Source organism: Piliocolobus tephrosceles, unplaced genomic scaffold (assembly GCF_002776525.5).
Source record: "Piliocolobus tephrosceles isolate RC106 unplaced genomic scaffold, ASM277652v3 unscaffolded_42429, whole genome shotgun sequence".
NCBI lineage: Eukaryota > Metazoa > Chordata > Mammalia > Primates > Cercopithecidae > Piliocolobus > Piliocolobus tephrosceles.
In genome coordinates this window covers 1,232-13,332 of record NW_022327009.1, presented here as the reverse complement: position 1 = coordinate 13,332, position 12,101 = coordinate 1,232, and the positions used below count along the sequence as shown (strand labels likewise).

The following is a 12,101-nucleotide window of genomic DNA, read 5'->3' as shown; positions in this document are numbered from 1 at the left end:
GCGAGAACCCGGGAGGCGGAGCTTGCAGTGAGCCGAGATGGTGCCACTGCACTCCAGCCTGGGGGACAGAGTGAGACTCCGTCTAATACCAGGCCAAAAAAAAAAAACAACTCCCTGAATCCACACTTCCTGATTATGTGAGCCAAAAAATTTGTTTTCCGTTTTCTTTACTTACATTGGATCACTTACAATGGAAGGAATTTTGACTATTACAGAAATCATTCTTGTCCTGGTAACTGACACTTATTAGGTAATGGCTGGTGCCAGGCTGAGGGCAGGTGGCACTGACTCAGGTCCTCCGCCCAGGCAACCCCGGTCTTCACAGCTGGCGATGAGATGTTCTTTCACGTTTGCAGATGAGGAAGCTGAGGCTCTGGGAGGAAAGCGCGCTGCCCATGCCCTTCTGGGCCACAGCCTCTTGTACTCCCACGCAGGCTGATGGATAAACTTCCAACACGACCAGCGGGCACCAACTGTGCAACTTGGCAAATGGGAGCATGTTGCTCTATCCTGGTAGATTCTAAGTTCTCTAATGGAACAACTGATGAAAGGAAAGGAGTATGCAACATCCAAACCAGCATCAAAGCGAGTACCCAACTCAATCTGCACAGTAAATGCGCCCAACCCATACACTCCGCGGGGTGCTACCGTAGTCACCGCTCGAGGCCTCTGAGTCCTTCCAGGCCAGGTCGTTCAGAACCTGAAACTCCCAGCGGAGGTGCAGAGCCGGGGTGAGTCCTGGCGACCGCGAGACTTGGACGACCCAGCCCCCGGAGCGCATTCCGTTAGTTTCCAGAGCTTTTTCAAACTTTGCCTTCCAAGTGCAGGAGTTCCTTGGTCTTTGCCAGACCCGCAGGCGTCCGCAGTGGTGCAGAAAAAGGTGCAAAGGGTGCGCCCAAGGTCGCAGGCTGCCTGGCTGCGCTTTCAGTGGGGCCCCCGGGCGCCAGGCGCGGGGCGGGCTCTAGGCGGGCGGCCGGGGCGGGGACTGCAGAGCGGGCTGCGCTGCGCGGTCCCCACTGCCTGCCTCTGCGATACCGGGCTGCAGCGCGCCAGTCACATGGAGAATCCTGAGGAGCCCGCGCCCGTGCGCGGAGGCCCGGAGGCCACCCTTGAGCTCCGTGGGTCGCGCTGCCTGCGGCTGTCCGCCTTCCGAGAGGAGCTGCGGGCGCTCTTGGTCCTGGCGGGCCCGGCGGTGAGTAAGGTGGCCTCGGTGGGAGGCCGGTCCCGGCGAGCTGGGGGCCTGGTGAGTCCTGCCTCCGCGGGTGACTTGGCGGAGTTTGGGGATAGAGCGAGCTGGCCGCGGGCGGGCGCCGGGAAGCATAGTGCCAGGAGCCGGGCGGGCACCCCAGCTCCTCCGCCTGCGTCCCGGCCGCCCTCCGCTCCGCACCACCCGACTGTGAGCTCCGCGGGGCACTGCGGGCACGCTGGCATGCGCCTAGGCGCACGTTGGCTCGGAGAGGCCGGCGGCTCCCGCCTCCTACGCCAGGAGACACCGGGGAGCTGGGACCTTTGCGCCTAACGGGGCTCAACCAGGTCCAGGCTGCATTTGCATCCGGGGGTGCCTTCTCTGGGAGCTGATTCCAACCAACAAAGCACAAGTTGTCTGAACTTCAAAACACGAAGGAACTTACTTCTTTGAAAATCAGCGGTAAAAAGCTCGGGAGCTCAGCGATCTAAATAATCCCGAGGCATGGAGGAGGAGGTGCGTGGTCTGTCGTGGACTTAGAGCTGCGAAATGATTTCTTCAGAATTAAGTCAACCTCTACCGACGAAACCAGAGGCATCCTGTACCGCCCCCTCCCTGCCAGTAATTATGTATGTAAAAGAAAAAAGGGGTTTTAATGTGGTTCTTTGTGGGATCGAGGTGTTCTTATCTGTGGGATTCTTTTCTTTTTAATCATTAGGTTAGGGCTGTTTCTGCCTTGTCTCCTAAAAGTAACGTGGTTTTTAAAACCACAAAAATAAAATCCTATCCACGTTCTCCTGCCAGCTTGGGTGGTTTTCAAACCGAGAGGGTAGGACGCTGCGCAAGAAGCGACCGGTATGCACTTAAGGCGTGAATAAGCTTTTGACTTTGAGGCCCACATTCTGCACCTGCGCGGGCTGAGGGGGGCCGCTGTGCTCCTGGAGTGGGGACTCGATGGTTTGTGGGATATTGTGGCACACGCTGTGGTGTGCAGGACAGCAAGAGTAATGCCGAAGTCAAAGCCATGGAATGAAGATCCATCAGCGATGCTTTCTCACAGACCAGAAAGAACTCATGATTTGGAGCCGGGCCCGTAATCCCAGCACTCTGGGAGGCTGAGGCGGGTTGATCACTTGAGGTCAGGAGTTTGAGACCAGCCTGGGCAAAATGGTGAAACTCCGTCTCTACTAAAAATACAAAAAGTAGCCAGACGTGGTGGCGGGCGCCTATAGTCCCAGCTACTCCAGAGGCTGAGGCACGAGAATCGCTTGAACCTGGGAGGCGGAGGTTACAGTGAGCCAGATGGTGCCACTGCACTCCAGCCTGGTCATGGCCGGCCCCGTGGCTCACGCCTGTAATCCCAGCACTTTGGGAGGCCGATGCAGGCAGATCACGAGGTCAAGAGATCGAGACCATCCTGGCTAACAAACCCCGTCTCTACTAAAAATGCAAAAAAAAAAAAAAAAAAAGAAAAAAAAAATGAGCTAGGCATGGTGGCAGACGCCTGTAATCCCAGCTACTTGGGAGGCTGAGGCAGGAGAATCGCTTGAACCTGGGAGGTGGAGGTTGCAGTGGGCCGAGATAGCGCCGTTGCACTCCAGCCTGGGCAAAAAGAGCAGAACTCTGTGTCAAAAAAACAAAAATAAAAAAAAACCTCATGATTTAGAATCTCAAGACCTGGGGCTGCATGCCCTGCTTTGACCTCCGAAAGTAAGTCAGGAAGCAGCTGTGCAGATTGAAACAGCCTCTTAACCTCTTCTGGTCTCTGCGTAGTCATCTGTAAAATGGAGATAATAATCGTGTCTTGTCCTAACATTCCCTCATAGAGCTGCTGTAAGAAAGGGCTTTCTAAGGCTATTATTGTTTTTTTTTTTTTTTTTTGAGACAGGGTCTTGATCTGTTGGCCAGGTTGGCGTGCAGTAGTGCGATCACAGCTCACTACAGCCTCAACTTCCGAAGTAGTGGAGAGTACAGGCACACACCACCATGCCTGGCTAATTTTTGTATTTTGGGTTAGAGATAGGGTCTCCTTGTGTTGCCCATTACTTGAATTCCTGGGCTCAAGCAATCCTCCTGCCTTCGGTCTCCCAAGAGCTGGGATTATAAGCATGAGCCACCTTGCCCAGCCTGTTATTGCTTTAATAGTATAGCAATAATAATAATAATAACAATAATAATAACAACAGGGCAGGTTTCTGAAATCCAGCCCTCCTAGTAGCTTGATCCCCTTGATGTGGGATCCTCTCCAGTTCTCCAGGGATGAGCACTGCATGGACGCACTGGGGACCTCACCTTTTCTCTTTGTCTGTACATGCGTGTATACCATTGTGTTTATTACAAATGTCATGCATATTTAGTGTAGAAAAAAATAGAAAACCAACACCAACAAAAGGAAAAAACCCTCTGAAATCTCACCACTGAGAGGTAATTTGGGAGCTTTCCTTCCAGTCCTTTGTGCGTGTATGTCTCTGCTTTGTGAAAATGTGATGGTAGAGTTTTGCTACCTGTTTTAGTCTTTCATGAAGTGTATGTGGACCCGCCTGGGTCTGTCTCCCATCTCTAATCCCATCTGCTGTAAAGTTTTCTGTTTGCTAAAGGGCATGGGATAAGGAGAGACCACCCCCTTCTTTTCCCATGCTCATTGTCCAATACTTTCTACTCCAAGTGTCCAACATAACATGAGGAAGATGCCCTGTCCGGCTCTCCTCTCTGTAATTTTCTGTCTTATTCGCCATCTCCCTTCCAGACCTCTCAAGTTAACCCTGACCCTTGAGGTCTCACTGGGCTTTAAATGAGGCCTTTGTAAAGAGAATAACCCATAACACAATGGAAAGTGTGAGCCGAATGGTGCTTACTTCTCAAAAGATGTGTCCATTTCATCTTGGAGAAAGCTTGAGGAAGACTGGATTTGCAAGGGAAGGAATGTGCAGATACCTGGCCTCAGGTACTCCAGCTGTGCCTCCTCTTTGTCATCAGCCTCTCATCACCTGGCTGAATCCAGAAACTTCAAACAGCAAAAGTTCTGAAAAGTAACACCCAAGGTGGACCCCCGGGCATTGCCCAGGATGTAACAGAGGTGGGACAGCCTAGGCCCCAACTCAGGGAAGTGTTTCCACTTGTAAGGGAAGGAGATGGCGCACCTTCTAGGGCTGCAGGGTGGAAATATCAGATAAGACAGGCAGGTTGAGGGGGGTGAGGTGGGGGATCTGGAGAGACCCGCTTTACCCAGGACACACAAAGGAAAAAAAGCAGGCTGACCTTTTGAATTGTATCCTGAAGGCAATGGAGAAGATAATTGATCAGGAAGTGGTTACTGACACCAGATTCTGCAGGAGAAGCCTGGTCAGAGACAGACAGGCCTAGGCCGGAGGAAGAGAAGACCTACAGGGAAGGCGGTTCCTCCCATTCAAAGGGTGAGAGGAAGTAGTCAAAGATGACAGGAGCTGGACAGAGGAAAGCCGGGTGAGGTCCGGACCCCGCCGCCTCTACTCCCTGTTTCCTCCTCCAATCCGTCCTCACCAAGGCCTTTGGCTTTAACTCCTTAAATACCTCTCAGAGGGATCCACTTTTTAAATGCCCATCTGAGCTTATGTCTCCTGCTCAGAACCTTTTCCTTGGTCCTGCAAAGTCCTCTGTGGCCTGGGCCTGGCCAGCCCTCCAGCCTCATCTCTCTTCCCTATCTCCTGGTTACACCCTCCACCCAGCCTCCTTTCAGTGCCTCAGCCTGGAAAGTCCTCCCCTACAGACAAGGCTGGTACCCGACTATTTGACATTGACTTGCTCATCATTCAGGTTTCAGCTCCACTTCATTTCCCCCAGTAACCTCTGAATTCTCTGCTGTACCCCCATAGCTCATCACACAAATGTCTTGAGCTGTGTAATTTATTGCGTTTTGAACATCTTTCCCTACACTCTACAGATGCTCCCTGGCTTACGATGGGGTTACGTGCACTGAAAATATCATTAAGTCAAAATGCCTCTAAAGGATGAGATCATGGATTGCAACAGTCCTGACTTGCGTGGGACAGCCGTGACTGGCTTGCCACCCTTATGCTGGCCAATTATCTTCAGTTCCATTGCAAGAGTAATAGCTGCCTTCTTTTCCCCAGAAGCAGGAGACACATATGGCCGTTTTGTGCTCATGATGGGATGCGAAAACACAAAACAATACCCAAAAAATGCTGGCAACACAGTCTACTGTAGAGTGTCAGTTGCCTGCACTCGTGATGGCAGGGCTGATGGGCAGCTGTGGCCCACTGCCCTGACAGGCACTGCAAGTCTGAGACTACACATTACTAGCCCGGGAAAAGATCAATATCCCAAATTCCAAGTACAGTTTCTACTGAATGTCCATTGCTTTTGCACCACTGCAAAGTTGAAAAATTGTACCTCAGAACCATCTGTACTGTGGGTCCCACGGGGCAGAAATGGAGTAATGGTGTCTAACTCACACCCGTTCCCCCAGTGCTTGGATGTACTTCGTGCTCCAAAGACAGTGGCTGTATGTAACCATCTGAGTTGACAGTCAGGTAGCTGGGCTGGTTGCGAAACCTCCTGGGCTGTGCTTCCTCACATGTAAAGGAAGTGGGGCTGTCCCAGGTGCCCTCTTAGCTTTTCTCCAGTGAGTGAACTTTCAGCAGTCATGGGAGGGGGTAGGAGAGGCTGTCTGGAGGTGCCTGGCCCTGGAGAGCAACTTCTAAAGCCGCCAGGCATTGAAGGTCTTTATCTGGCTGCCAAGTTTGCTTATGGTTGTCCAGCCAAAATCTGAGCAGGGTCGCTGTGACAAGAAGGGACGGAAGCACGGTCAGTCTGGAAGTTCCTTTGTTTGAGACAGGGTCTTGCTCTGTCGCCCAGGCTGGAATGCAGTGGTGTGGGCGGCTCACTGCAGCCTCAAACTCCTGAGCTCAAGTGATCCTTCATGCCTCAGGCTCCTGAGTGGCTGGGATCACAGGTGCGTGCCACCATGTGTGCTATTTTTGCTATTTTTTTATAGAGACGTGGTCTCTACAAAATGTTGCTGGGCTGGTCTTGAACTCCTGGGCTCAAGCAGTCCTCCCGGCTCAGCCTCCCCAAGTGCTGTGATTGCAGGCATGAGCCACCGTGCCCTGCCCAGTCTGGCAATTTCTGTCATCCATTCAGCTCTGTCCAAGCCACTGCCAGTTCAGGCTGTTCTTCAGACAGCAGCTGCTGAGACATCTAGCGGAACAGGCCTTTGTCCAGTATTGGTTCATTCCCTGGGCACAGAAATACGCTCTGTGATAGCACAGTCCAGAGGGTCTGGAGCACTCTCAAAGTGTGACCCTGGACCACATGTAGCTTGCCTGGGTGTGTATGAGGGAGCGTGGGGATATACTGAAATGAAGATTCCTCAGCCCCATGGACCTCCTGGGCCTTTTATTTCTTTCTTTTTTCTTTCTTTCTTTTTTTTTTTTTTTTTTGAGACAGAGTCTCTGTCGCCCAGGCTGGAGTGTAGCGGTTCGATCTCCACTCACTGCAACCTCTGCCTCCTGGGTTCAAACAATTATCCTGCCTCAGCCTCCCGAGTAGCTGGGATTACAGGTGTGCACCACCATGCCCAGCTAATTTTTTTGTATTTTTAGTAGAGACGGGGCTTCACCATGTTGGCCAGGCTGGTCTCAAACTTCTGACCTCAGGTGATCCACCCGCCTCCGCCTCCCAAAGTGTTGAGATTACAGGTGTGAGCCACTGAGCCCGGCCTAACCTCTTGGGGCTTGCAATGGGCCAGGGCAAAGCCTCCCAGGTGACCCTTATGTACATGATCCACAGTCTGTGGCCAAGTGTTCACCCAAAGGGCTTGAAACCAAGATCTGAAAGAGGTTAGTAAATCTGGACTGAAGCCGAGATCCCTGGCACGGACTTTCAGGATGGGCCAGCTGCATGAGGCTGCCCGACTCAGGCAGTCAGAGCACAGGGTTGTTGCCGTAACCCCGGCAGAGCGGCAGCAGCTCTCAGAAAGCTATTTTTGCTGGCTTTGGCATTGAAGGTGCATCCCACATGGGTTAGTCTAACTCAGCTCAACTTCCTGGCCTTTTGTATCCAAGACATCTAATGATTCCCACCCTTGGACGGACCCCCACCCAAGTGAGAAAGATGCTCAGGGCAGTGCAGTTTGTGATGGTAAAATCTGGGCGGCACTCCAAAGATCGGGTAGTAGGGGACACCGAGCACGTTTCCACGCGAAGCCATGAAAAACAGCTCACAGGTGGCCCGCAGGGAGGCAGGGAGCTGTGGCGTGGAAACGCGATGTTCCGTGGGAAAGGAGAAGACAGATTCTGTGAACACAACCGTTTGTGACAGATGATATGCAAAAGCTTAAAGCACAGTAAGTTGAAAAGATTTGGAAGTGATGCTGAGTTTACAAATAAAAAGGACCCTGTGGCCTTTAAAAGTACATGAATTCACAATTTAAAGAGACACCAAGCTCCACCTAATGGGGACATCTGTAAGGGTGGTGACAATGCTGAAATCGTGTGGCACCGTTCCCAGTACAGGCCTACGGGGCGTCCATTGGCTCTAGGTTTAGATTCTACAGCATCTGGTTCTTCATCCCAGCCTTTTTTATTGACACCTCCACCCCACCCCCTTTTATTCCCATCTTCTGTCTTATTTTGGCTTACTCATGCAGAACATTGCAAAAGTGCTCCTCATGTTCAGTAGTGGGGACTGTTGGCGATTAAATTCACATTAGGCTTCTGTGGTAGTGAGAGAGGTGCCTGGATCATGTAGGAGTTGATACAAGAAAGATAATTCTCCTACAACACACACACACACACACACACACACACACACACACACACACACACACCCGTAACAGGCTTTGCATGCTCTGAAGTTCTGAGCCCATCACAGGAGTTGAAAATGGTCTCTCCCCAGATGTGGATTCTGGGGAAGAAAAGAGGGAGATCATCGGAAGCATCATGGCTCGGGGGCCTGATGAGGTCCTGATGTAGCAATTTTGGGTTGGCTGCAGAGCTGGCAGATGGGCTGTGTGTGAGCCTGGTGGAGGTCCAATGAAGCTAAGTCATTGGAACCCTAAAAGGGGGGCCTTTCTGTGGGCTCAGCACAGAGGATTCTGTTCTCCTTGAGGGCGGCGAGAGGCAGCCTTGCGGCTGGACCAGCAGCAGCATCACCAACTCTGGGGTACCAGCTTCAGTGAGGGCCCCACGGGGCAGATGCAGGCAGCGGCGGCAGCAGCAAATCCTTAGGCACCCATTCTCTCCTAGGGAGCAGGGATCAGGTGAAGCCCCACTTTGGGCCATGTAGCCTGCCAGGGGAGAGGGGATTCCTCAAGAAAGAGACTGGACGGCCTGGGTCTAGTGGGTGCGGGGCAGGAGGTGATTTTAAGTTAACCTCCAGAAATAAGCTCATTATCCAATCATGTAGTGAAAGCACTGTGGAGCAATTCATAGAATTGCCCCCTGGAATTTTGGGGAAGAATGGTCCCCCAATATTCCAGAATTTGCCCTCACATCTGAGGCTTCCTAGATTGCAAGGTGTTCAGCAGGCCTGTAATGTTTCACCCTGAGAGTCCGGATCCCACTGGGACTCCAAATGGACGATCTCATTGCTTCCTCCGGTCTTCGGACTCCTTGCTGGAGTGAGTTCTTGTTGAAGGCTGCATTCCCTCCAGTCTGCACTAGGAATCTTGGATAACAAGGGGGTTATCCCAGAAGGCCGCCTCTACAGATTTCAGAGGAAATTTAATGTGATCTATGGCTTGAGAAACTGAAGCAAAAAACCAAAAAGGCAGGTTGGGGGCGGTGGCTCATGCCTTTAATCCCAGCACTTTGGGAGGCTGAGGTGGGCGGATCACGAGGTCAGGGGTTCGAGACCAGCCTGACCAACATGGTGAAACCCTGTCTCTACTAGAAATCCAAAAATTAGGCGGGCGTGGTGGCGCCCGCCTATAATCCCAGCTGCTCAGGAGGCTGAGGCAGGAGAATCACTTGAACCCGGGAGGCGGAGGTTACAGTGAGCCGAGATCGCGCCACTGTACTCCAGTCCAGGTGACAGTGTGAGACTCTGCCTCAGAAAAATAAAAGAAAAACCGAAAAGGCTGGGAAGTTCTCAAAAAAAGTGATCCTGACCCAGTGGTTGCAAATAAATGTTTTAATATTTCAAAAAGCCTCCCATCCCCAGCCCCAGAAATTGTACATTTGCCTGTGAAAGGTGGCAGAGGCTCACTGAAGTCGGGTTTCTTTACTTCTGACTGGACTTGTTGGGTCGGGGTCACCCTTGGGGCCCCAGGCTTCCCTGCGATGGTGGGCACTCACCTCCCTTCCCGTTCCCCTCTCTTCCCAGTTCTTGGTTCAGCTGATGGTGTTCCTGATCAGCTTCATAAGCTCCGTGTTCTGTGGCCACCTGGGCAAGCTGGAGCTGGACGCAGTCACGCTGGCGATCGCGGTATGTGTGGGCTTTCTGGAAGGTTTACCAGCATGGTCTGTGTTTGTCTCCTGCTGCTACTATAACAAATCACCAAAATGTAGCAGTTGAAACCTACACAGACTTACTGTCTTACAGTGCTGGAGTGCAGAAGTCTGAAGTGGGTTTCATGGCCTAAAATCAAGGTGCTGCAACTTTAATTCCCCTATGCCGTGTAACCTTGCAGATTCCTAGGTTCTGGGGATTGGGATGGGGACATCTTGGGGGGCATTATCCTGTCTACCACATCTTCTCATTTCTATTTTTTTCATTTTATTTTGTTGTGTTTTTTTTGAGACAATGTCTCACTCTGTCACCCAGGCTGGAGTGCAATGGTACGATCTCGGCTCACTGCAACCTCCGCCTCCCGGGTTCAAGTGATTCTCCTGCCTCAGCCTCCTGAGTAGCTGGGGTTACAGACAGGCGACACCACACTTGGTCAATTTTTGTATTTTTAGTAGAGATGGGGTTTCACCATGTTGCCCAGGCTGGTCTTAAACTCCTGAGTTCAAGCAATCCACCTGCCTTGGCCTCCGAAAGTGCTGGGATTACAGGCGTGAGCCACTGGGCCCAGCCTGACATCATCTTATTTCTTTCTTTTTTTTTTTTTTTTTTTTCAGAGTCTCCCTCCAACCCAGGCTGGAGTGCAGTGGTGTAATCTCGGCTCACTGCAACCTCTGCCTCCTGGGTTCAAGCAATTCTCCTGTCTCAGCCTCCTGAGTAGCTGGTATTACAGGTGCCTGCCACCACGTCTGGCTAATTTTTGTATTTTTAGTAGAGACGGGGTTTCACCTTGTTGCTCGGGCTGGTCTTGAACTCCTGACCTCAGGTGATCCACCCGCCTCGGCCTCCCAAAGTGCTGGGATTACAGGCATGAGTCCCAGCACCCGGCCTACATCATCGTATTTCTAATCCGTGGAACTCATTCCCATTCTTGGTCCCACAGCTTGGGGAGGGGAACAGTAAAAGGGGCGTTCAAGTCTGACTTCCTCAGAGGAACTGACTCCCCCCATGCCCACCCCTCAGTTGTCTGTGTTACTGAGAGTCCTAATCTAGAAATGAGTCTGGAAGGTGAAAGTCTAGATCTTTGTGTCCAAATTTAAAATTGGAAAGATCTGCAAATCCTCTCCGTATAGTAGATGTGAACTCCCCCAAACCAGAGACATGTCATCAGTCTCAGCCAGGAATTGTCAACTGGCTACGCAAGACCAAAGGGTTTGGTTTGTCTAGTTAGGGTATTTCTAGAAAAGTGGATTCAGTGGCTCTCGGGCAGGTGTATGTTCCCCTTTCCTTTCCTCCTGCCCTGACGGAGACACAGTTTCACTTGATCTGCCTGGTGTCACCAGGCATTTGAGCTTGCTACCCATAAACTATGCAAGATGCCTGGGAACTAGTCACCAAGTATATGTGGAACTAGCTATGAGTACATATGGCTTATTTATTTGTTTATTTATTTTGAAATGGAGTCTCGCTTTGTCTCCCAATCTGGAGTACAGTGGTTCAATCTTGGCTCACTGCAGCTGCCACCTCCGGGGTTCAAACGATTCTCCTGCCTCAGCCTGGGATTAGAGGCATGCGCCACCACACCCAGCTAATTTTCTGTATTTTTAGTAGAGATGGGGTTTTACCATGTTGGTCAGGTGGGTCTTGAACTCCTGATTTTGTGATCCGCCCTTCTCGACCTCCCAAAGTGCTGGAATTACAGGCTTGAGCCACTGCCCCAGCATGGCTTACTTTATTTTGGCTTTAGTGGGTAACATGGACAAATCCCAGGTTTAATTACCCATTTTGTTTTTAAGTATTGTATTTGCAATAGAGGAGAAGACAGAAATGCACTTAGCAAGACTCAGCAGATTCTCTTTGGCCAAGGAATTGCAGGATGTGGCCAAGGACTTATCAAAGTCAGTGCTTCCAGGCTGGGTGCAGTTTGGGCTGTTGTCCACAGGTTCCCTGCTGTACAATCAAGTGGAGGTACCAGGTTCCAAATAGGGAGCGCATCAGACATCCTGTGATACCACTCCCCGGTTTGGGGGCCACTGCCCTGGACTCCCCAAAGCTTCAGGGTTTGCTGCTGACCCTGGTGAAGGTGAGCACACCTGGAAATCCTCTGGCACTAGCCTGGACTTCAGACTGCCTTTGCACTCCCAGTGCCCCCCAGGGTACGGACGCAGGCCATGCTAGGTCTCCAGCAGGTGGACTTTTCTGTGCTACTGTGCCATTGCATTCCCAGAAGAAGTGTCCCTGATTGCTGAAATTGGAGAGCAATGTGACTTTTTTTTTTTTTTTTTTTTCAGATGGAGTCTTGCTCTGTCACCCAGGCTGGAGTACAGTGGCACGATCTTGGCTGACTGCAAGCTCTGCCTCCCGGGTTCACGCCATTCTCGTGCCTCAGCCTCCCGAGTAGCTGGGAATCCAGGCGTCCGCCACCATACCCGGCTAATTTTTTGTATTTTTTAGTAGAGATAGGTTTTCA

The 12,101-nt window shown here is 51.5% G+C and overlaps 1 protein-coding gene across 1 annotated transcript; it reads left to right on the top strand.

Moving 5' to 3' along the window:
* Window positions 1-878: 878 nt before the first annotated feature.
* On the top strand, window positions 879-11,714 carry LOC113223751 (multidrug and toxin extrusion protein 1-like; the record flags this gene model as incomplete). Its single annotated transcript, XM_031935112.1, has 3 exons — window positions 879-1,243; window positions 9,509-9,610; window positions 11,574-11,714. Coding segments are annotated over exons 1-3 (429 nt in total), but the record flags the coding sequence as incomplete, so codon positions are not given.
* Window positions 11,715-12,101: the final 387 nt, after the last annotated feature.